The sequence below is a fragment of the Natator depressus genome, chromosome 21 (assembly GCF_965152275.1).
Source record: "Natator depressus isolate rNatDep1 chromosome 21, rNatDep2.hap1, whole genome shotgun sequence".
Lineage (NCBI taxonomy): Eukaryota > Metazoa > Chordata > Testudines > Cheloniidae > Natator > Natator depressus.
Window position 1 is genome coordinate 11,183,669 of NC_134254.1, and position 25,188 is coordinate 11,208,856.

At 47.7% G+C, this 25,188-nt stretch overlaps 1 protein-coding gene across 2 annotated transcripts; it reads left to right on the forward strand.

The window, feature by feature from the left end:
- Positions 1–1,253: 1,253 nt before the first annotated feature.
- On the forward strand, positions 1,254–25,057 carry ZNF76 (zinc finger protein 76). 2 transcript variants are annotated; one of them, XM_074936425.1, is made up of 15 exons: positions 1,254–1,435; positions 5,618–5,808; positions 9,380–9,460; positions 10,549–10,626; positions 11,679–11,881; positions 15,728–15,802; positions 16,627–16,743; positions 17,895–17,970; positions 18,334–18,459; positions 19,512–19,691; positions 20,515–20,748; positions 21,723–21,844; positions 22,972–23,124; positions 23,214–23,327; positions 23,985–25,057. In XM_074936425.1, exons 2-15 carry the CDS (start codon positions 5,736–5,738, stop codon positions 24,087–24,089), a joined length of 1,737 nt encoding a protein of 578 aa, XP_074792526.1. In that variant the 5' UTR covers positions 1,254–1,435; positions 5,618–5,735; the 3' UTR covers positions 24,090–25,057. The 2 variants fall into 2 exon arrangements, with proteins under 2 accessions (XP_074792526.1, XP_074792525.1); XM_074936424.1 differs by lacking the exon at positions 5,618–5,808.
- Positions 25,058–25,188: the final 131 nt, after the last annotated feature.

A 25,188-nucleotide genomic window follows, 5' to 3' on the forward strand; every position in this document is an offset into this window, starting at 1 on the left:
TCAGGATAGGGGCATGTGGCCAGATGTGAGTCTTTTGTGGAGCCCTGGGGGTTCTGTACAATTTGCCACAGGTTTGCCTTTTAAACAAATAGTTCCCAAGATTACAATTGGCAGTGGCTTCACCCACAATTAAAGATTCCTATCAAACAAAATCTAACATATAAAGTTGCAATTTAGGGCATGTCTACACTGCAGTAAAAGACGTGTAGCTGGCCCAGGCTTGTGGACTTAGGCTCTGACACCACATGAAGAGGGTGGGTCCTAGATCCTGGACTCCAGCCCAGGCTCTAACATCTACACTGCAATTTTATAGCCCCACAGCAGCCAGAGCCCTGCAAGCCCATGTCCGCTCACCCTGCTGCCAGTCTTTTAGTTCAGTGTAGACATACCCCTAGAGTCTGTGGCATTAGACCTCATGGTGAGAAGTACACATTTATGGTTACTGAGGTATTCACCTTCCTGCCAATCAGTGGGAAAAACAATAAAATGTATGTTCGTTGTCCCCACCTTAATCCCACTGTTAGCTGTATTTTGTCAAGTAGTAAGTGCCACTGGATTCAGTGTTTTCCAATCTGGTGGCACGTCACGCAGCAGCAGTGTTCTTCAGCAATGTCTTTGGTATTGTTCTCATGTAGGGCAGTGGCACACCCCACTGAGCCACAACAGCATACTGTTGAAAAGTGCTGGCCTGCAGCAAGAGAAAGGTACCCTTGTGTAATAGGAGGGAGGTTACAGAGGGACACTGTCCTAATGGCATATGCAACTGTACTGGCATATGCAATGCTATGGCATGATGCAACTTGACAGCCTGTTTTTTGAAGCAAAGATATCCTGATGAACCACAACAGTGTGCAAAAAGAACATGAGGACTTGTGGCACTTTAGAGACTAACCAATTTATTTGAGCATAAACTTTCGTGAGCTACAGCTCACTTCATGTGGTGGCTTGACACTGCCATTGGTAATCAAGTGGGGGTCAGGGGAAGGGGTGACCTCCTTTGATCTGCTGCTGTTTTTAAAGGATGCAATTTTGCCTCCTCCCCTCTGGCAGTCCTGGGTCCCCTCCCTGGAATTAGAGGCCTGCAGCCGTCCCCACCCCAGCTTCACACTGAGTGGTTCTGGGCTGTCTCGAGGGCGCCCCCAGGACACTGTCAGCTTCCCTGGCAAAAGCTGAGGGCAGAGGCCTCACTGCTGTTAGTGCGCATGCTCCTCATTTTTCGCACATGCGCATGGGTGGCAGAGTTGAGCGCGTTCCGAAGGCCATCTCGCCGTTCCGGGGGCGGAGTTACCGGGCCCCGGAACCTGGATGGGCGGCGGCGCGCGGTCGGAGCCCCAGGGCAGAGGCCGGGCCATGCAGGTTGCGGGGCGGGGCTCCAGGAGCTGGGCCCGGTGCATGGCGGTCAGGCGGCGGACTCGGCGCGCTCGGGCAGCCTCAGGTGGGTGCCGAGAGCGGGGGTGGCCCGAACGGGGCGGAGGGAAGCGGCGGAGCCCGGCCTAGGCGGCCTGCGCCCAACCTCCGCCCGGGCTCGGTTCTGCGGTGGGGAGACCCCATTTCCCGGCACCCTAACCGCCGCCCCCTGGTACATCGCCGGGCCCTGTAACCCCCCCCCCCGGCCCCTGCTAACGCCCCCGTTAACCCCCCCCGGCCCCCTGCTAACGCCCCCCCCGCCCTGTCCCCCCCCCGTTAACCTCCCCCGCCCCCCTGCTAATGCCCCCTTGCTAGCGGCCCCCCCCGGGTCCTGTTCCTCCCCCCGGCCCCCTGCTAACGGCTCCCCCCGGCCCCCTGCTAACGCCCCCCCCGGCCCTGTCCCCCCCCCCGTTAACCCCCTCGGCCCCCTGCTAATGCCCCCCTGCTAGCGGCCCCCCCCCCGGGCCCTGTTCCTCCCCCCGGCCCCCTGCTAATGGCCCCCCCTTCGGGCCCTGTTCCTCCCCCCGGCCCCTGCTAATGGCCCCCCCTCTGGGCCCTGTTCCCCCCCCCGGCCCCCTACTAACCCTCCCCAGGCCCTGTCACCCCAACGGTCCACACACATACACCCCTCTACACCCACAGACCCCATCATCCGAACGACCACATCACCCCCTTCAACACCCCCCACCACCATGGGGCCCAGCCATCCCTGCCCCTGTCACCCCCTGCAACAGCCCCCCTCCCCCGGGGCTCCACCATCCCCGCAACACACACCCCTGGGCCCAGTCACCCCTGCCCCAATCACCCACTTCTACTCCCCCAGGCCCAGCCACCCCTGCCTTGTAACCCCCAGGCGTTGCCATCCCAGTGGCTCCATTACCACCCACCACTGCCCCAGGCCCTGCCACCGCATTGCCTCTTGCTGCCCCAACACCTCCAGCATCCCCATCACATTTCCCAGGGTCTGTTTCCCAAGCCCTCATCACCTCCTGTTACACACTTCCAACTCCCATCATCACCACCCTTGCCATTTCCCCTGGCCCTGTAATTCTTGTGCCCCCAGCCCTCCTTACCCGTTGGCCACACCCCCTTAAGCCAATGTCACCCCAGCATCGCCCTTGTGACCCAGCACCTCTTGCCAAAAGTCTGCAAGCATTGTTACCCCAGCGTCCCCAGCTCCTAATCAACCCCTGCCTGATTGCCTGAGACATCATCACTCCCCTGCCCAATCCTTTTCACTACCATTCTGATCCTTTTAGTACCCCTTTGTAATCTGCCATGCACTGTCGTCGTTCTCTCACTCCTATTACTGGTCCCCTTTTTCCCCTAGCCCACCCTAATCCTTTCAGTAACCAGACCCCATCATCTCTTTCTGGAAGCCTCAGCCCCTGTACCCAATTCCTCTGTCATCCCAAATTCCTAGCTCCCTCAATACCACATCACACCAATTCCCCAACCCATCACTGTGAATTCTTAATGCCCTCTAGTGTCTCAAATTCTGCCATTCCCATTTCTAATCCTCTCTAGTATCCCATTATTTTGCAACCTGATTCTTAATTCCCTTAATATTCCTAAACTCCAGAATCCTGTTGCCCCATCCTTAATCCCCTCAACACCATCCTTATCTTGAATAACACCCAAACTCCCTATCTCACCAGTGCTTTCTAACATTCCCAGACATCCTCAACACTCCTAAACCTTATTCCTGCCATGACCCAATTCCTAGTCCATTTACACACAGTTTCCCCTTTCTGATCCCCTTCAACATCCTCTAACTCCCTATAACCTTGTTGCTAATCCCCTTAACTCCAACTCTGCCACATAATAGCCCATTCTGAATCTGCAATTTGAATTCCCCCAACTATTGCATTAAACTTCTTCTTAACTGACTTTATGCCCCTTAAATGTTGTTTTTGTCCTTGTTCATCAAGGGCTTGTTTTTACTAGAACACGTCAACAAACACATCATCAAACAGAATTTGACACAGTGACAAGGACTGTCACATTAACCACAACCAGCTGCTAAAATAGTTAATCATAGGATTACCCATAAACAGCTGGCACAGTGTTAAACGCTTCATGGCCTTCTGGTGCTTGAAAGGTCTGTCTAGATGAAAACTAACTCAATTTCAAAGACCAGCTTCTTTCAACATAGTTGGAAATCCACATTAATGGCTCTCTCCCAGTATTATCCCTTTTCACCCTGTCATGTGCACACAGATGGCAGACAGAGAGGACGTAAAGTGCTGGGGATGGTTGGGGGTTGGATGAGACATAAAACTGAGATCCTGACAGCTTTTGATTATTAAAAGTCTAATGGCACTTGACTCAGAGTTGCGGGGTGTTAACATTCCCATTCAAGTAATTACATTCTGCCTTCTGACATTCCCTCATATCAAGTGTGTGTAGTATTCTTCTCTGTCTTTCTAAACAGTCATGTAGTGTTCTGCACTATCAAACAGTTGCTCTGCTCCAGCAGAGAGGTTGTTGCACTTTGGGGGTGGATGTAATAATGATTGGGGTGTCTGAACGTTATTACCACTTCCTTTATAGTGGTAAGAAAGGATTATTTAATTTGATAGCACCCACAGGTTCCAATCCTGTTCAGAGGTCCACTGCAGCTGGTGCTGTACAAACATAAGAGGACATAATCCCTACCCCAAAAAGCGTACAGGAGTGTTTTATAGTGTTAGAAAAGATGCTGTATAAACACAAGACTCTATTATTAGAGAGCTACTGTGGTCTAGTGGATATAGCACTGAACTGTGATTCAGGAGATCCAGGTTCTATTCCCAGCCTTGCTGCTGACCTGCTGGGAAACCCTGGACAAATCATTTCATCTTTCTGTGCCTCAGTTTCCCATGGGGATAATGATATTGACCTCATTTGTAAGCCTTTGAGATCTACTGTATTATAAATGATAAAAGCTACAGATAAGAGGAAAGTGGTGGTATTAGGATTATATTATTCTTTCAATAAAAGTTACATTCTCAATTAGAGTTCATGTTTTGCCCCCAGAGATCTGATAATTCACAGGTAAAATGCCAAAGTTTCAAACCTACGTGGAGTGAGCTGTAGCTCACGAAAGCTTATGCTCAAATAAATTGGTTAGTCTCTAAGGTGCCACAAGTCCTCCTTTTCTTTTTGCTAAATTTTAAGTAATTTCTATTTGCACTTCCCACAAGTTTCCTTTGGGGCCCATCATCACAGCTGCTATCTTGGCTAATGCCACACTGGAACTCTTGGCTTTTGGAAATTGCAACACAATGATGCACAGTGGCAGTACTGAGCATGCTGCCCCTTCCATTGCTGCTGATCTGGGCATCAAGGTTTGATTTATGTAGGACATACTTAGATATGACAGGTTTCAGAGTAGCAGTCGTGTTAGTCTGTATTCGCAAAAAGAAAAGGAGTACTCACGAAAGCTTATGCTCAAATAAATTGGTTAGTCTCTAAGGTGCCACAAGTGCTCCTAAAAAGAAAAGGAGCACGTGTGGCACCTTAGAGAGTAACCAATTTATTTGAGCATAAGCTTTTGTGACCTACAGCTTAAAGTTTATGGATCCGATGAAGTGAGCTGTAGCTCATGAAAGCTTATGCTCAAATAAATTGGTTAGTCTCTAAGGTGCCACAAGTACTCCTTTTCTTTTTGCGAATACAGACTAACACGGCTGCTACTCTGAAACAAGTACTCCTGTTCTTTTTAGATATGACAGTGAGATGCCATAGAACACCCTAAGACATATGATCAGTCCCTCTCCTGGTAATAAAGAGCATAAACTGCCTGGATGCCCCAGAAATAACTTTTTAAAACTGCACAGACCTTTCACTTCTATAAGGGCTTGTCTATGTAGGAAAGTTCTTCTGGAATAAGGTAGGCTGTGAATTGAAAGCACATTTCTGCAGTAGTTCCTTCCTCATGGGCACTCGAGTTTTAGATTTTAAAATGAGCTGTTTACAGTGTACCTGTAGAGGAAAAATAATCTGCCAACTCACTTGACAGATGAGCTTTGTTCTCCCCATTTTTGTCCACAGAACTGGGCTTTGAGCCACATGTTAGAAATTCACATGACAGACACTGGAAGGATTGTGGACATTATCCTATAATAACTTTCCCCCAAACTGTGGTTTGACATCCACCCATTTTTATGTGCATGTACAAGTGTGTTTGGGGGGAAAATATAGTTTGAAATGTTCTTTTTAATCTAAGATTTGTAACAAAGAAGAAAACTCCTTGCCTGTTCCAAAAAGCCCCTGCTTCCCACGCTCTCCCAAGTGTGTGCTGATTAAAGTGAAATTCATGTCTGAGGAGCAGTCATCAGGACACTATGGAGAGCTTGGGCCTGCAGGCAGTGACCCTTACTGATGGGACAACCGCCTACATTCAGCAGGCCATCAAAGGTAAGAGACCCTTTGCACTACTGAGCTTGCCCTCTCTGATATGTTGAGTGACGCTGCAGAAAATCAGACCTGTTGGCATCATACACACAATACTTGCTGTTTCCCTTGTTGACTTGGGCAAGCAGCTTGTGGTTGTCTGTTAGGTTTCACTGTCTCGTTAACAAAGAGGAAATGTACCACTGATCTGGAAAATTACACACAGGAGCCAAGAGAGCTGCTGAAACATAAACAGAGGATAGTTTCAGAATACACTGATTGGCTTTCTCTCTGCAGGTTAGCTATAGACTGCAACTCCTGACTCCTGTTGGAGCCAAGCTAGGTGTTTTGTCTGGCTAAGGAGCATAGAATTTGGTTTACGCCAACACCTTTCTCATTGAAATGAGTAATGGGTTAAGTGTTGGTTAGTGAAGTAAAGCTGACATAAAATGCAACATCTGTTGTTTTAGTTTGGGAGTTATAAAATGCTGCTCTCATGCAGTCTCTAGGAACTTACACAAAATACACACTCCATGAAGTATTGGATGTCAAATTCATAGACAAACCCATCCATTAGATGCTCCCACAATCTCCCCATCTTGGGCAAAAGCCTGAGGGAATAGATAGGACTTGTGCTGTACCCTGAACAGCAGGTGTGAACTGTATCCGACCAGGGGCAGTGTAGCGGGATCCAGAGCACAGAGTTCTCCACCTGGAACACCCTGCCTCCAGCCCCAGGCATTCATTGCTAGACTGTTAGAAGGAGCACCCAGGCTCCACTCAACTGTAGAAACAGAGTGCAGGGAGGTAAGTGGTATGTTCATTCCGTTTGATTTGCACCATTAGAACCTATTTTATTAATGTACCTTGTTGGCCAGGACATTAGGATTGTCCCCCACTTTTTTCAGAAATAGCTGCAGGATGTGTGTCTTCACCCAAAGAGCCACAAAGGATGGGTACAAGAGACCTCAGCTTAACTCTCCGATGAAACATGGCATCTCTTTATAATATACATCATACCTGCTGCTCTGTAATGTCAGCACTGGGTTTGAATCAAACCTTTGGCCCAAAGGTAAAGGTGCTGCCCCAGATGTACATCCAGGCACCGCAGTGATTATTGCAGAAAACCTTCTCTTCTTTAAAGCGATGAATAACTGTGTATTTTAGTTAGAGCAGGCACTCTGAGTCAGGACTCCTGGATTCTCTTCCATTGATCTACTGTGTGACCCCCAAGCAAGTTTCCTGTCTTTCCGTCCCTCAGTTCTCCCATCTGTAAAATGGGGGTGATAATACCTCGCCCGCTGGCATGTTCTGAAGCTTAGCTAATTGAAATCCTCACATGAGAAGAGCAGAATGAATCCAAAGTACTATTATTTTCATTATTGCTCACATCCTCTGACAGGCTTCCAAGGGAGGTTGTGGTATCCCCATCATTGTAGGTTTTAAAGAACAGATTGGACAAAGTCTGTCGGGGTGGTTTAGGTTTATTTGGTCCTGCCTCAGTGCAGGGTGCTGGACTAGATGACTTCTCGGGGTAACGTCCAGCCCTACATTTCTATGATTACATAATTTCCCCACTCATTTGAATGAGAGCAGTTTATTTGAAAGAATTAATATACCACCCAGCATTTCTACATTCCTAGGGAATGACTTCTGGCAGAACATAACATTTCCTTATTGAGAAAAATTTCCTTAGTGATCCTTTGATCAGTAGGAGAAGGCAGCCCTAGTTCACATAGTCCTCCATTTCTGATTTTCCTTCGTTATTTCCAGTTTTGATATGCTGCCTGGAGAACCTCATTCTGTATTTTAACTGGTCAACAAGTGTGTAGGTGGAACACAATTGATGTCTGCTTTGATCAAATCTATAATTTAAAAACACTAATAATTAAGAAGTAAACAAATGAGAAGTATTACTTAACAGCAGGCCTACTTTTCTTGGTCCGAAGATATAATGGGCTCCTACTGGGTATGTCATTTCCACATACTTTTATAGTTCTGTTTACAATGAACCTTCTTAAATGCAGATAGGATTAGTTCTTGTGCCAGAGTTTCTCTCCCTGGTCATTCACTGGAGCCTGGCAATAGTCAGGTATTATTGATTGATTTAAGGTGGTTTGTGGTTTGAACCAGATACAACCCCCACCTCCCTGTTTTTTGTTAAATGCAAGAATAATAGTTCCAAACACTATCTCATGCCGTTGTGGTACTGCAGTGTTCTGAGTGATTTTCATAGGGACTGTGTCTACATCTGTGTTTGGGGTGTTCATGTGCTAGGAGCTGTACAGTCCTGACTGGGCCCTGCTTCTGGGCACTACCTACTTTCCCCTACTAATACCAACTAATGCTAATAGCAACTTTTCTAAGGAGTTGCCCTAGCTCTGGTGGAAGATTAAGAGCGTTTAGTAGCTCCATGTCATCTATATAAATACCCCAGGCATCCAGACTTACATCTGGGGGTCCTGTCTGAGCTACATTTTAGAAAGTCAAGGGGGCCCTGACCTTTCTGCTGTCTGGTAGCTTTGCACTGAGTCAAGGTCATTGATGTAGTTTCATGCCTCCTATCTGAAAACATAGAAATGAGCTGTAGGAGCATTGAAGCAGGGATTGAAAATTACACTGATCAGAGATCTGGCATTTGTTCTTCAGACCTGCTATACAGAGGAAAGCTTTAAGGTCAGAAATCTCACAATTCACAAACCAAAAGTGTGATAAAGGAATGTTTCATCTCATGGATGCGTGTCATCCTATGGCATACAATACATGCTTATAGTTCTGGCAAGTCATGTTCTTCTGATTACCATCTTGCTTTCTTTTCCACTTGGATTCACCAAGTTTCTTTCTTTATTAGATTTATATAAATGCTAAAAAGGGTGTGCTTATCCATATACTCTAGACATCTTTGACATAACTTAAAAATACCCAGGTTAGCAGTCCCTAGCTTGAGATCCCCGAGGGTCTCGACCCAAATGCTTTGCACCCTCTGAAAGTAGCATGGGCTTTCCTAGGTTACTAAAATGTCACAACTGGAAATGTATTTCAGAAGCAAGATGGTAATCCTAATTATATGATTGTAAGGTTCCATTTCTCACAACCTGCCAAGGGTAGAGGCAATTAGTGCTTCAGGACCTGTAAAATTTTACAAGAATTGGTCCTTAAGCATTCAGTCCCTCATTTATGCCATTAAGAGGCCCCATCGGTTGCTGGTTTAAGCCCTAGTGGTATTTGCTAGAGCATTTTTGTTCCATTTACTTCTCTTTGTTTACATGGCAAAGAGAGCTGGCTAAAAAATCCTGGACCCTGTAAATAAGTGATGGTTGAGATTACCTTAGACTGTTTCCTCCATTCAAACAACCTAGGAAAAGGAGGTTTGCTCTTCTCTGTGGTATTCATAAGTGTCCCCATTACTAATGGTTCTGAATGCAAATAGGGGTTGATAAAATAAGGGCCTCATTTGGTGACTGTGACCCCATGAGATTATTTCTCTTTCGGAGAAATACCAAAAGGTTATGAACAAAGGGGAACAGTCCTGTGTGCTGGAAGGTTTATCAGTACTGCAGTCAGCTATGATGGTTTTCTTTTCACACTGTTGCAGGAGAGAAGCTGCTTGAAGGGCAAGTGATTGAGCTTGAGGATGGGACGACAGCTTACATCCATCAAGTGACAGTCCAGAAAGGTGAGGATGAGTTGAACTCAGGTGGCATTTGGAATGTATCCCTACTTTGCTGGGGAGATGTTACCGGTGTGACTCAAGGCTGATCTCCTTGACAATTAGATCCCATCTCTAAATTCTAGCCTCAAGGAGTCCATCTGTGTGTGCGCTTTATTCCCCCTACCTATTGTTTTAGTGCTGAATGAAAAAATAGATGGTTTTACTATAATATGTGACTTCCTGTGAAATATGTGGTAAACTCATCTGAGGCCAAATTTGCTGCTGATGTAAACAGAGGCAGGTTAAAATAGTGCTCTCTACAACAGTCTGTGTCTGTCTGATCACAAATCTGATAAGTTCACTTCACTGTGTGTCTTTATACATAGCCTCCGTGTCCATGTGAATTAAAAACAACATTAGGGCACTATACGTTTATCCCTGAACAGTCCGACATGAACTCTTCGTAAACTATTAGCTATATTAAACTCTGGAATAGTCTCCCCAGGAAAGTGATAGAAGCCCCATAGCTTGGGTCATCAATAGATATGTTTTCTTCTTGGATTTGAAATGAGATGATACTAACACAGCTAAGAGAGGAAGGGAATTTGTTTCACGTGATGGGAGCTACAGAGGATAAGAACCTTGCACCAACCATGATAAGGTGTTGTAAAGGAACAGAGAGAAGTTGGCTGCTAAATAAATAAAAGGAATTAGAGACAGAGGATGCTAACTGGAGTGGGAATCAGGATACTGGGGCTCTATTATCTGACCTAAAACTTGTTGTATGACCTTGGGCAAGTCAGTTAATTGTTGTGTGCCTCGGTTCCCCATCTGTAAAATGGGGATCGTTTCATTTCCCCATCTCACAGGGATTTTGGGAGAATAAATTAACTAATGATTGAGAAGCTCATTTCCTGCAGTGGTGAGTGCTGTAGAAAAGCCAGTAAAGTCGGGAGTAGTTCAGGCAAGTCCATGGCAGGTTTTAAGAATGAGCAGGACATTTTTGACCTGAGCCTTATATGTGCTCTTGTATGGGTAATTGAGCAAATTGACTCTGAGATCCAGACATGACATTCCTCACTCTGGTGTCTATGGGTTGTGTTGCTTTACAGAGTCTATAGCTTTTGAAGATGGGCAGCAAGTGGTGTTGGAAGATGGCAGCATGGCTTACATACACAACACACCTAAAGGTAATTATTAATTCGTCCATCCTCTCCCAGCGTCAAGCATCTAATTAAACAAAATGTTGCGGGTTTCTAAGAATGTAGCCTGAGTGATGTCAGGTGTAGGAAATCCAGATGTGACCGTACCATCAACAGAAACACAATGTGAAAGCCACATTCTGGCCGACGTTGCTACTCATAAAAATCTATCAGGTTCACTTGGATTAACCTTTAACCAAGGATTCTTAAAACTTTCCCTGCTAACTCTGCATGTTTTTTTATAAATTGAGGTTATTGGCTTGGTGGTCATCTCTAGCTCTGATGTGGGTTATGGCCCAACAGAAAGAGAAGGGTGCAGAACTGGCTCAAGACTCTTACCTTCTAGCAGAGCTTGCAACACAGGGAATTATTGTTGGTCCATAAAATAAAAAAGGTCATCTTTACTATTGTGAATGGATAAATATTAATAGCCACAGACTGATAATGGGTACTGTGGTGGAAAAAATTTAACCACGTGTTGTGTTTGGATTAGAACCAAGCCCGAGGCTCCTTTATTGATTACAAGCACAGGGGGGTAACAGCTTTAAGTAGCTGCCCCCCGATGCAAAGCACACACAGCTTTTTAAAGCTTAAAACCACAGACAAATTACACATACTTTTGTTTTAATTACCTTATTTGGAATATAGCAAAACAAGCTTTTTTTTTGTTATTGACAGGTGTTCTTTTGCGGTTAACGTTTTTTAAGCTGTGCCTTACAATGGCATTTTTCACACTCTTTTTTTATGCTTTATATACACAGTTAGCTTCACCAAAGTTTTAGGCCTACTTGGGTCCACTGAATTTTTCCTCCACAGCACTGATGGGGTAATAATGTGCCTTTTTAAGAGTGCTTGGTTCTCCTGTGCAGAATAATTACACACACAAAAATTAAGTTAAAAGAACATGAAATTTGGAAAGTCAAGCTTCAAAGGTTAGGAAATGCCAGGATTACATTTTCCTGTGCCAATAGGTATGTACCAATTGCTAATAAGCACTTATCAGCTTGACTACAGCATTTGATTTTTGTGGTCCCCTCCAGAGGGTTATGATGCCAATGCCCTGGAAGAGGTCCAGCTGGAGGATGGCTCCACTGCCTACATACATCGTCCTGTTGTCATGCCAGCTGGCAGCACCATCCTGGCCGTGCAGGCAGAAACAGGGCTGGAGGAATTGGCTGGGGAGGAGGAAGACGACACCTTTGATGCTGATACCATTAATGCTCTCAAGCAATATGCCAACAAGGTAAGGATGCCGCACTCCTTTTATGGTCTGGCATCATGGCTGATTGGTTGGTGGGGAGGAGCTGATTCCCAGACCAGATCAGGACAGGGGGTTAAGTAACCACAACCGCCTGGCACTTCTGTATACCAGCTTCTCGGTGAAAGTGCAGACTTTTAGAAGAGAAATTGCACGGTACTCTTGTGGGAATGTAGCTACTGATGTTAAGATGGGCTTTTAACGGTCCCATAATACTGTTAATGAACATTTAAAGGCTCCCATTGGTATTGTGGAATACTGTTCCCCACCCTCTCTGTTAGCTGACACATGCAGGGAGGTGCCTAGCTATAGGCGTGGTGCTGCTCCTGGGTTTCCACTCTGCGTTGGGCTATTTACATTTAATTGGCTGCAAATGCAGCACCGACCAATGAAAAGCCAGATCAGGAAAAAGAAGCTTTTTATGATCTGTTACAGGATGTGTAAACCAAGGTCCCAAAGCATGAAATCATAGCAACTGGGTGATTTTAACGCAAAGGGTAGAAGTAACAATGGTGGGTCAGACAAAGTTATAGGCAAGTGTGGCAGAGATTTGGACATGAACCAAAATGGTGCATGATTAGTAGAAATTTGCAGCGTGAACAACCTAGTGGTAGGTGGAACAATGTTTCCTCATGAAGAAATTCATAAAGTGACCTGAAACTCCCGAGATGATACTACAGAAACCATATAGATCACCTCTGCATGTCAAGAACGTTTTGCAGCTCGTTGACAGATGGACATGTGTGCAGGGGAGCAGATGTGGGCAGTGATCATAACCTTTGTATTGCTAAATTGAAGATCAAGGTAAAGAGGATGGTGAAGGTTAAAAGAAGACCGCGCAATTAAAAGACCCAAACACAAAAAATGCTTTTTAGCTTGAACTTAAGAGCGGGTTCAGTGTTCTGATGGAGTGAACTGAAGAAAACTCAGACTGATACTCTGTGGGAAAACATCAGTGTGTGCTATCTAGAAAGTGCAAAGAGAGTTCTAATAACGAAATATGAAGGGGAAGAATCTATTTGCAATGCTACTTGGGCAGCAGTGGAAAAGAGAAGAAGTGCAAAGCAAAATTTGAATCATGAGACATGAATAGACAAGCAAGTGGCAAGAAGACTGCAGAGCACTAGACAGAGAGGTAAAAAGGAGTGCTAAGAAGAAATAAAAGGGAAAATTGATAGAAAATGTCAAGAGGCTGAAGATGCCAACCTCATACAAGACAATCAAACAACGAACAGGGAACTTGAGCAATATTGGAAACCCTATTAAAAATGCAAATGGAAAAACTCAACAGAATAACAAAGAAAAAGATAGGCAGAACATTTTCTGGCTGTTTTAAATAGACTGAAGGACCTACCACTAGAGTTCGTTATTGATGTGTAGTGTCTATACAATGGAAAAGGTTAGAAAAATCGTCAGTAAACTCAAAAATGGGAAAGCAGCTGGAGAAGATGACATTACTGGAGAGATGCTTAAAGCAAATGATGAAACAGCCCTCCAGGATCTCCTTGTGTTTTTTAATGGAATATGGAATGAAGAAAAGAACCCAACCCATGAAAGAGAGGCTCGTTGTAATATTGCCAAAGAAGGATGACTTTACCAACTGCAATAACTGGAGAGGGATCAGCTTTCAGTGTCTGGGAAAATCATGTGTAAGATTGTCCTGGAACTTGCCAAGAACAAATGGACCCTCAACTCAGAGAGGAACAAGCAGGTTTTAGTCCATTGTTATTTGCAAACCATATTGTTCTCAGGTAGAGTGGCAAGCACCTCTTGTGATTAAAAAATGTTAGATTTCAAGAATGTTTTTGACAACGGACACAGAAACCGTCTTTCATATATTATGGAATATCAGCAACAATGATTAGAATAATCAAGGCTCTATATGATAAGGCCAAATGTGCAGTCAGAGATGGTGACACCATCAGCCAACAGTTTGCAGTGGCAACTGGAGTAAGGAAAGGGTGTGTTACGTCCCCACTATTGTTTGCACTGGTCATGGTATCATGAAGAAAGTGACCGCAGAAGGCAACTGAGGAATTTTATGGACAAATGATAAAGCACAATTGGATTACGTCATTTTTGCTGATGACACTGTCTTGCTTAGCTCAACACATTGCTTAATGGAAGAAAAGACGCACCTTTTTGCAGACAGAGTGAAACAAGTTGATTTGTTCATGAACGGGGGAGGGCGGGAATTGCTATCAATTTCCTAAAAATAACTTTTAGAATAGACGAAGAAACACTAGAAAAAGTGAGTCATTTTATCTGTCTAGGGCGTGAGATGTGCAGTGATGGTGACATGCTAGATTTCAAGCAACAAATATCTAAAGCAGCAAACAACTTTCAGAAACTTTGGATAAATATTTGGATTTCATAAAGATTCGGAAAAGTAGCATCGTAGGCAGTGACACACCAGTATGAATTTTTAACACTGGCATCATGTCTGTCGTCCTTTATGGAGTTGCGTCATGGAAATCTACAACAGAAATTGATTCCAAAATATAAATGCCTGTGGAAGATCGTCAGAGTCCATTGGGAAGAGCTTCTTAGAACATCAGAAATTCTAAGTAGAGCAAACCAACCTAAAGCATCACATCTGGTAAGAAAAAGATGGACTTAGAGAAACATTACACAGAACAATAAAGAAAGAAGCCAAATCGATCACTAGGACACTTAGAAGCCTGAACCGACTAGCACAAGACCAAGAGAGAGAGTCCACCAGTTTTCTGTTTATGGACCTGAGGATGTGGGAGGATAAAGAAAAGAAATGCAGCTGCGGAAAGAGCAATGAAATGCAGTGATCTCTATACAACTTGGATTTTGTTTTATTGCTTTTGTGCTTTTCCCCTGGCCACTTGTATGTAATTTCATTCTGTCCATCTAAATTCCCTTTATACTTTCAATTGGATACAATCTTCTTCTTCTTCTAGAAGTGGCTGCATTATAGTGGCAGATGAAATGTATAGTTATAAAGCATATGTGATTCTTCTGGATGGAAAGTGTTCTAGAAGTATAAGATACTGTGAGAATATGTTTCTAGGACCTATGAACCTGCGTTATATTCCTGATGAGCTGCAAATTTCACCAGCAACTTAAAGCAGCTCACAGGCTCTCTAAGTCCCAGCCTTTGTTTCTGTGGTAAAATCCTGCACTCATAAGCAGGCACTTAAGTTCACTGTTAATTTTTCTCTCTCCCTTCCACAAACTACAGACTTTCCTGCTTTAATTACAATTAATGGAGCCCAGAAATTGTGATTGTCTGAGCAATACGTACTCTTAATGTTTGCCAATAGAAGTAATCAGTGATGCATGTTTCTCTTCATAAAGGGATTGTTGGTTGATATGACCAACGTAGCACACCAAGATTTTTAATATGGCCATGAGACCCATAACATTGCTAAATCCCAAATGTGCCCGCTTGATCCAAGTGGTTGTGGAGATTACCAGTCCCAGCATGCAGTGCTCCACCTTAATTTGTGTGGCCTTAATATGGAGTATTGGGTGCAGGGACCTGTAGTCTTCATGCAGTTCGCCTTTATATTAAAGATGTGAGCAGCTGCAGTCAACTCCATTTTATTTTTGGAAATGGTCTTCAGAGTCCCAGCAATTTACCAAGGCAGCCTTCAAGTAGGCAAAGATTGGCTCCACAGACATGCAGACTATGCCAATGCGACAAGATATTCCGTCATCAGTAACAGCAGCTGTAGTGTCTAAAAAATAGCAGCCCGGCTGCGCTCTGTGGGTGTGAATGTCTCATTGCTTGGTTATGGCTCACCTGTTCTGTGCTCTGCAAATGGGCATGAGCAAATGCTACGGTCTCTCCGCTTGCAGGTCTCTGAGGAGGAAGAGCGAGTGAATAGCAGCAGCCACTTGAAGAATGAGGTTTCGAACAATGCCCCTTCCCAGGTTTGTACTTAGCCTGAGCTGATTCAAAGGAACATCTCACTACCTTGCCAGCCCACCACTTCTCAGGTTTGGGTTGAGGAGGGAGCCGTAAGTGTGCCTTGTTTGACTTAACCAGTTTAATGGCTCATCTTTTTTCTAGTATGGCTATTTTTGTTGATCTCCCCTCTTTATAGAGCTGTTTTCTTCTGGGCTTTTTCAGCATGTGAATGTTGTGGATCATACATCTAGCAAGACTTGCAATTTCATCCTAAAAATGTACTAGCCCAGGCACAAAATCTACTTGTCCCCCGTGAGCGATGAGGGCTCTGGGAGAGCTAACGATATTCAGTCCCCTTGTCAGTGAATGGCTTATGGTAGGCAAAGAGGCCAGTAGAATTTTTCAAGGCTTAAAATTAACCTGAGATCTTTATTCAGCATGAGATATGATAGATAATCATCTGAGTAACCCTCAGCTCTCCTGTAGCACCTTTCATCAGAGATTTTCAAAGCACTTTGCAAACTGTTAATTAATGAAACCTTGCAACTCCGGGGTAAGGCTAGTAAATATTGTGAGCCATATTTTACATATGAGTAAACTGAGGCACAGAGCAGTGAAGTGACCTGCCGAAGATCACCCAGTGAGCTGGGAAATGGAGCCCAGAAATCGTGACTCCCGCTCCTCTTGACTCCCCTGTATATGCGTTGCTGTACATTTGTATGTACCTGAGATGTATTTTCCAGTGGGATCAGGGTACAAGATGAGGGTGCAGGGGTAAATTCATGCTGGCCTTGCAAGGTCTCTTGTGATGATTCTTTAGGCTTAGCCTCACTGTGTTTCTTGGCAGGATCTGCGGGAAGAGGAGATGCGCAGCAACGGGAAGGGGCAGCAGGTTGGTGACAGAGCCTTCCGTTGTGGTTACAAAGGTTGCGGCCGTCTCTACACCACAGCCCACCATTTAAAGGTAAGCCAGCTAATGCACTGACACCCAAAGTTCCATCCAGAGGACCACTCCGTTCTATAATAGCGGTTCCCAGTGCTCCCATGCAGGGGATTGAGACACTCAAACTTGGCCCCATGAGGGAAAAGGCCAGGATCCCTGTGTAAGGAGCATGGCAGTCTGTGATGACTTTCTGTGGCCATTTTGGGAGGTGCATCCAACTGTCAAGAGCCAGAGGGATGGGGCTTGTCACCTGGAGGAAGGCTGGTGTCTTGAGAATATCCACATGAGAAGAGATGAGGAACCTCGAGGGGTTTAGAGGAAGGGGGACCTCGTCCTGACAATTGACGCTTGTAACTTTGACTGCTGAGCTGCAGTGCTTTCAAAGCAGAGCTGATGGCAATCAGTGTGTCCTTTGCAGCAATGAGCGGGATCTAGATCCTATCTAAGCATTAGAAACACTTGTTGTCCTGCTATCCAGCATGTAGCTTGAAGTAGAACACAGCAATTGTATAAGGTCTTATCTGGGCTGGGATAAAAGTTCTTTTATTGGACCAACTTCTCTTGGTGGGATGTACAAGCTTTCTAGCAACACAGAGCTCTTCAGGTCTGGGCAAGAAAGCAGGGTGTTTGAGCTATATACAAGCTTGGTCAGATTGTTAAGAAGGTGTAATGCACGTTGGAGGCAGTCACTTGACATGAAGTTACCTCACCTACCTTGTCTCTCTCATATCCTGGGACCAACATGGCTACAACAATACTGCAAACAACGTAGGGTAAAAGGTGTATTGTAAAAACGTGTTAGCTCATGAGTTGTATTTTTACCACGTGTTAGTTGGTTGAGGTGAGCCCTGGCAGGAAGCCTAGGATTCACCCCAGCTGGCTAACGACTATTAAAAAGCAATATCCCCTGTCACCTAGGGGTTTAAAATGTCTTCACTAATCCTAGCCTAGACCAGGCCTAACCGCACACAGCTGCTACCCGGCAGCTTAGCACAGGAAGTAAACGAGAACCCCGTGTCTGCCTGATGTGAGGATGGGTGGGTTGGAATGTAGGTGGCAAAGCAGCTGGAGAGTCCCAGGTGTGCTCCTTCCCCCAGAGCTTCACATGCTGCTGCTCCCTCTAGTCCACCTAAGTCTTGGCTTCACGGTCTGTCCCTTCTCCCTCTCTCCAGGTGCACGAGCGAGCTCACACGGGCGATCGGCCGTACAGGTGTGACTTCCCGAGCTGTGGGAAAGCATTTGCTACAGGTAATGGTTGTAGATCACCTGCCGAAAAACTGTCCTGTGCACATGAATCTCACTCCTGAGGCTGCCAGTTTTGTTGTTCTGGGGAAACTCAGTTTTTAAGGCCCCGTTACTAAGACACTCTTTTTCTCTCCTCTCCCTCCTCATCGTAAACTGCTTGAAACTCAGTTTATCTAACTTGGAAGGGTGAAGGACTAAATGGCCCCTGCTGGGATTTGAACCTGTTTCCAGGCAGTCCAGGTGTTCCATCCCTTGACCTCACAGGACAGAACTTTGACAATCCACAGAGTGAGAGGTGGTCCATATATTCCCATGCTACTTGCAGCAGATTGCAACACGAATTTCCTGTGACCTCTTCCCTTGCAGGGTACGGGCTGAAGAGCCACGTGAGAACGCACACTGGTGAGAAGCCGTACAAGTGCCCCGAGGACATGTGTAGCAAAGCCTTCAAAACCTCTGGGGACCTGCAGAAACACATCCGCACACACACAGGTGGGCTGCACTGCGACATAGCAAGAGGTCTGAGCTCAGTCCTCCCCAGTCTGAAGGTCTTGATGACAAGGAAGCATTATTGTTTATATGATTATTGTTCATTAGGTGTGTTATGGTAGTCTCCAGGAGCCCATTGTGCTAGGTGCTGTACAAACGCAGAAAGACGGTCCCTGCCCCAGAGAGCTCACAATCTAAGTACAGGGTGAGAGACAGCTGGTGGATATAGACAGATGGGAGTACAAGGAAACAATGAGGCAATGCTGTCTAAACCAGTGGTTTTCAACCTTTTTTCATTTGCATTTGCAGAAAATTTCAAATGGCAGCACGGACCCCTTTGGAAATTTTAGACATAGGCTGCAGACCCCAGTTTGAAAACCACTGGTCTAAACAGATGGGACAGACACAGGTCAGGGAAAGAACACATAAGTGTGAACAATGTGACTGTAACAGACAGCGGGTAGATCCTTCCCCGAAGTGCTGCATTGATGTCAAACTGAGACGGACAAAAGCACCGTGAACCTCAGCTTTGTGGTCTGATGCATGATAACAAAAAATACAGTGGAAGGCGCTTGGGGTATTAGCTGGTTTCCCACAGACCATGTCTGCAATTGGCAGCCTCGTCAGGGAGGACTGAATTGGCCATGGAGACTTTGCTTCCCTCCTGTGCTAAGGAGTCCCTGCAGAGCTGATGCACATTGGTGCGCTGCCCCGGCTGTGCTGTCGTCTTAGCACTAAACTCACCTAGTAGAAAGAGAGCTCTTTCGGGGGATAGACATTGTCAAGCATTAGGCTGGGGGGAATATGAAGAAGACCTGTCAAAAGCATGAAGCCATTGTGTTTGCCTTGCAGCCCACCCTTTCTGCTTATTCTTGTGCACAGTGCAGCTGGATTCTCCGAATGTCCTAAGGCCTTGGAATGGAGGGACTCTTCAGTGTAACAGACATGGTGGCGGGGATGTGATCACTGTTTCAAACTCCAGGGTGTTGTGGGGAGCGAAGGTCGGTCTGACTGGCAGAAGCTATACCCTGCTTTTCTTCTTTTTGTTGATGAAGGTGAGCGTCCCTTCAAATGCCCGTTCGAAGGCTGTGGCCGCTCGTTCACCACCTCCAACATCCGTAAGGTCCACATCCGGACACACACAGGGGAGCGGCCGTACATGTGTCCTGAGCCCAGCTGCGGCAGAGGCTTCACGAGTGCCACCAACTACAAGAACCATATGAGAATTCACACAGGTAAGCTGCGGGAGGGAGAGGGCCTGATGCCCCCTGTAGGAAAGACAACTGATTCCATAGCCCAGTGACAACGTTGCCTGTACCTGGCTGTCCAGTTCCACAGATTTCTATCACCTGGCCAGATTTTCCCTTTCCAGGTTTTGAGGGTAGGTGAGGCAGTGAAGGTCATAGGACTTGCCTTATTGGGCCAGTTTATTGTTCCATCAACTCCAGTATCCTGCTTCCCGCTGTGGTGATAAGAGGAAGACAAAACAGCCGTCTGTGATGGACCTGCACGGTTTTATTGTGCCATGTATAGTGCAGGTGAAAAGCTCCCTTCCTGACAATGACGTTCTGTCAGTTTATGCCTGAAAGCATGGTAGCTGAGCGCTCTTACCTTTTTAAACTCCAGTAGCTAACTGCAGAGGGGCTGAGGTTCTGTAGCCCACTGTTCCCCTGTAAAATGGACAATAAATCACTCCATAAAGGTAGCAAAGGCTCTACAGATCCACGTGTCTATGAGAGAGATACATCAGGCTGTGCAGAGTGGAGGGAGATCTGCCTGGAAAATGCTTCCCAGAGGCGTGGTCTGAGCCCAGGACTGGGAGGCAGAACTAATGGAGTCTGTTCTTGGCTCTGCCACTGACTCACTCGGTGACCTTGGCCAAATCCTCTGGCTTCTCTGTGCCTTGGTTTTCCATATGAAATGGGGTGAATCCCTACCCCGCCCCTTGGCAGGGTGCGGATGAATGTAATGCTTGGGCAGACTCCAACGTTGGCAGCATGCCTAGTGCTGTTATGGCCCCACCCTGTCACGTGACGACCGCCTCTCTCCCCGTCCTAGGCGAGAAGCCGTACATGTGCACTGTGCCGGGCTGCGGGAAACGCTTCACTGAGTACTCCAGTCTGTACAAGCACCACGTGGTCCACACCCACTGCAAGCCCTACACCTGCAACAACTGCGGGAAGACCTACCGCCAGACCTCCACGCTGGCCATGCACAAGCGCAGCGCCCACGGAGAGCTGGAGGCTACAGAGGAGAGCGAGCAGGCGCTCTACGAACAGCAGCAGCTGGAAGGTGCAGGCCACGTCCTCCTGCAGCCCAGACCGGGCTCGGATTAGACAGTGCAGCAAAGGGAGAGACTGAACCCCCCAGCCTGGGCCTGCAGCCCCCTCCCCTCGCTCACACCCAGCTCTGTGCAAGGAGGGGAGGAGACTGAGCCCCCCAGCCTGGGCCTGAAGCCCCCTCCCCTCACTCACACCCAGCTCTATGCGGGGGACGGGGGAGACTGAACCCCCCAGCCTGGGCCTGCAGCCCCCTCCCCTCGCTCACACCCAGCTCTGTGCAGGGAGGGGAAGAGACTGAACCCCCCCAGCCTGAGCCTGCAGCCCCCATCCCTCGCTCACACCCAGCTCTATGCAGGGAGGGGAAGAGACTGAACCCCCCAGTCTGGGCCTGCAGCCCCCTCCCCTCGCTCACACCCAGTTCTGTTATGGGGAGAGAATGAGCCACTAGCCTGGATCTGCAGCCCCGTCCCCTCGCTCACACCCAGCTCTGTGTGGGGAGGGGGGAGACTGAGCCCCCTAGCCTGGATCTGCAGCCCCCTCCCCTCGCTCATACCCAGCTCTGTGCAGGGAGGGGAAGAGACTGAACCCCCCCAGCCTGGGCCTGCAGCCCCCTCCCCTCGCTCACACCCAGCTCTGTACAGGGAAGGGAGGAGACTGAGCCCCCTAGCCTGGGCCTGCAGCCCCCTCCCCTCGCTCACAGCCAGTTCTGTTATGGGGAGAGAATGAGCACCCTAGCCTGGATCTGCAGCCCCCTCCCCTCGCTCATACCCAGTTCTGGAGGGGAGCCCCCATCCTAGGCCCGCAGCCATTCAGACTGAGCCCCACCTTCCAGACCCAGCTTGTGCCATTGTCATTATGATCCCATGCTCTTATCTGTTGCACTGTCCTATCCCTTCAGAGAGCAGGCAGATCCCAGGGTCATAGACACAGAGCCACATCCTGATGCTGCCCTTCTCACTGGCGCTTCCTTTCCTGTTTGCCCAGCTGCTGCAGAGAGGGGCCCCCCACTGAAGCGCCAGCACATTGCTTTCCTTTCGGAGGAGGAGGAGGAGGAGGATGGCATACCTACCCAGGTTTCACTTATCTCTCAGGATGGAACACAGCAGGTACAGAGACCAGGGGGCCCTCTAGAATTCAGGGTGCAGCTGACAGAGCTGGTCACTGCCTCCAACAGCCACACACGTTCTCCGTCCTCCTGGACAGCTGTTGGGGCCTTTCCTTTACCGTTAGATAGACGTGGTCGGTCGCTCGCTCGCATCGGGGTGTGTGATGTGGGCCGGGCTTCATCTTAGCTTTGAGTTTAGGGTGCATTTTTGTCTGAGTCCCGTGCTGCTGAAAGATGTTGGAGAGCAGCGAGCTGTAACCATCAATCTGGTGCAGCCTGGGCAAAACCAGTGCAAGCTTCTGCCAAATTTCCCTGCCTTCATGCATCCGTTTTGACATGGAGGGCAAAGAAGGTTTCAGTCTCCTTGACCTCTGCTGAGAATGCTGTTAAGAAGGTGCTTTATTTGTCCTGTGGGAGCTGTCTGAGGCTCACCAAAGACATTTGCCATTGCCCACTGAGCGCTCATCTTGTGGTAGCAGCTTTCAGTCTCTGTTGGCGTTGGCTGGATTTGGATTGTTTTGCTTGCGATTTAAATTACGTTCCCTGTAACCACTGGCCATGTCCTCCTTGCTGATCAAACAGAGCCTTCTGCAGCAGGGCTTGAGGACTAAATGTGGAAGCCAGTTTCTGCAGCACAGGGCTCAGGAAGTAGCTGCTAAGAATAGCTCCTCAATTTGCTTACGAGGCTGCCACAGAAAATTAACTAACTGCCCCTCATGAGCATGGCAGAAGATGCTTAAAGTGAGAGGGAGATGAGGTCAAATGGTTAGAGCTGGGGACTGGGAGTAGGACTCCTGGGTTCTAGTCCTGATTCTGCCACTGACTGTATGTCACCTTGGGCAAGTCACTTCACCTCTCTGTGCATTGGGTCATGCATCTGGACAATGGAGTCATGGTCCTTCTCTTCTTCATGGGAGATGAGCTGCCAAGCTCAGCAATTGCTTAAGGTCTTGCATGGGAAGCACTAGAGAAAAGCAAAGTGGGATCCAGAAGGGGGGCGGGCAGAGGGGCATCTGGTACCCACGGTATCCTCTTTGTCCAGCAGGACAGCCCCCTTGCAAACCCACCTGGGTGCAAGTTGTGCCTTGTTAACCCTTCAATGGCTGACCATTTGTTTTCTCGTCACAGGTCAGTCTGTCCCACGAGGACTTACAGGCGCTGGGCAGCGCCATCAGCATGGTAACGCAGAGTGGCACCATCACAATGCCACAGGAAGACCTTGCGGCTTCCGGCACGCACACCGTCACCATGGTCAGCGCGGATGGGACTGAGACGCAGCCGGTACGGGCTTCTTTCTGCTTACTCAGGACTCTTCTGGGCGTGATCAGGCCTTTGGGGGTGTATAATTTGTTTGGCTGTCTGTTTTCCAGGTTACAATAGTCACCGCGGGGGCAGTGATGTCTGAAGGGTCAGCCATCGCATCCCTCCATCGCCAGCAAGTGGCACTGCTAGCAACTGCCTGCGGCACTCATATTGCAGTGCAGGTACCATGCGACACCCTGTCCAGGGCTGGGCTTTGCTTCTGTGCCATCACTCTGCTCAGATTCCCCCCCGCCCTCCCTTACATCTGCTTCAGACCTGCTCAAGGCGCTTGCTTCAGCACCTGGATTTCATGGCTGCCTCTGTGTCCCTCTCCTCGGTGTTCTTTCCTTTTAACTCCCATCTGTTTTCTGTGTCCACCTGTGTACTCAGCTCCCACCTGCCTTGTCCTGGTAACTTTCCTTGTAATATTTCAGTAATGTCTGTTGTTGTTTCTGTTATCTGCCTTTCCCCATCACCCATGTTCTTCCCCCTTTCGAGGTATTGATAGTGCCTGCCTCACTCACAGCAGTCTCCATTACTCCCCACTGCACCCCCTTTTCTGTGTGTCCTCTTACTCTGCACCCATTCCCACCGACTGTATTCCTCTCACCTATCTATGTCTGTCCTTTCCCAGCACGCCTGTTCCTTCCCCTCTGTTTTGCCCCAGCACTGAGTATTCCTCTCTTCTCTGCACCCATGTTCCTCACTCCTTCTCTCCTACCGCACCCCAGCCCTCTTGCATCTCATTCTGCCCCTGGGCTGTCCTAGTAAAATACGGATCGACTCAGTCGGCACGTTTGGGAGAATGAAACCATTCATTTGTGTGTCTCCTCTTGTAGCTGGAAGAGCAGCAGAGCCTGGAGGAAGCCATCAGCATGGCAACGGCAGCAATTCAGCAGGAGTCTGTAACGCTCAGTGCGGCTGTGTCTGAGAACGGGTGCTGAGGCACTGCACAACCCGTGGCCGGGGAGGCTTGAGTGGAGCAGGGATGGCAATCAAATGGCCCCTTGTGTTCGGTGGGGGGTTTCAGGATCTGAAACAGCCCCGCCGGCTGCTGCACAGAAGACAAACTGTAAGGCGTGGTACAACCCGTGAATGCAGAAGGGGGTCCCTGATAACTGTGACGTGCGTCCAGCTTGTGTGCTAGGCAGGCAGCGAGAGCAGATACAGGAGCTCGCTGGGCTGCCAGAGTGACCCTGTTTAAAGGGCTCTCCTATCCAGCGACATCTTTCTAAGAAACCTGGCTGCTGGCTTTGGCTGAAGGCTTCAGAGCTTTCCTGGATCCCAGGCAGTCGCTCTGCTGCCATCCAGGACTGTCCTGCTCATTTTCCAGGGACACTGGCATCCCCTGGGTCCGGAGCAGGGCGGAAGCTCTTGTGTGCCTTTGTGGCCAAGAGTTGGAATTCCAAGGCAAGATGATCTGCTACACCCTGCATGGAACTGCAGAGACCATACCTTCAAGGCACCACCGGGAGTCAGCGATCATTTCGGAGAGGCAGTTCCTGGTCTCTCACACTAGGGATGAACACAGATGGTCTGACATCCACCCCCGCACCCCACCTCCGGAAATACGAACACAAGTGGCACGTAAGCAGCATATGCACAGAGGCAATAAAGCCCCATCAAAGCAACCCCAGGCTGTCCTGGTCTCCGAGTTTTGGACGACGATAACTTCTTGACGCTGGAAGTCAGAGATTATCCCCTGCACAAGCAGAGGGCAGCAGGATCCACGGTAGCCTGGATGTGACAGCACTTCTCCCTTTCTCCTTACCCCACTCCCTTGTGACTCAACAGCCAAGTTCATTTCCAGACTCAGCTGCTGGGGGGAGGGTATAGCACTCCACATGGGCAGGCCAGCACTTCTCGGGGGACAAGCTAGAGTTAGATGTAAATAGTGAGTTTAAATAAAACTAATTAAAGTTTTTTTTTTTAATATCCTTTCCTCTTTCTCTTTCAATCCCTGCAGTGCACGGGAGGAGGGAGGAGAAAGCGGGGGGTTGACATGTACTTAATAAAGCTTCTACATTTACACCTCTTCCCTGC

Bases quoted from the DNA above. Each gene is read 5' to 3' on its own strand.
- ZNF76 (XM_074936424.1), top strand. From the start codon at position 1,306: ATGGGCGGCGGCGCGCGGTCGGAGCCCCAGGGCAGAGGCCGGGCCATG. The intron at 11,882-15,727 runs GTAAGGATGCCG...CTCCGCTTGCAG, and splicing joins TCAAGCAATATGCCAACAAG to GTCTCTGAGGAGGAAGAGCG. The intron at 21,845-22,971 runs GTACAGAGACCA...TTCTCGTCACAG, and splicing joins CTCAGGATGGAACACAGCAG to GTCAGTCTGTCCCACGAGGA.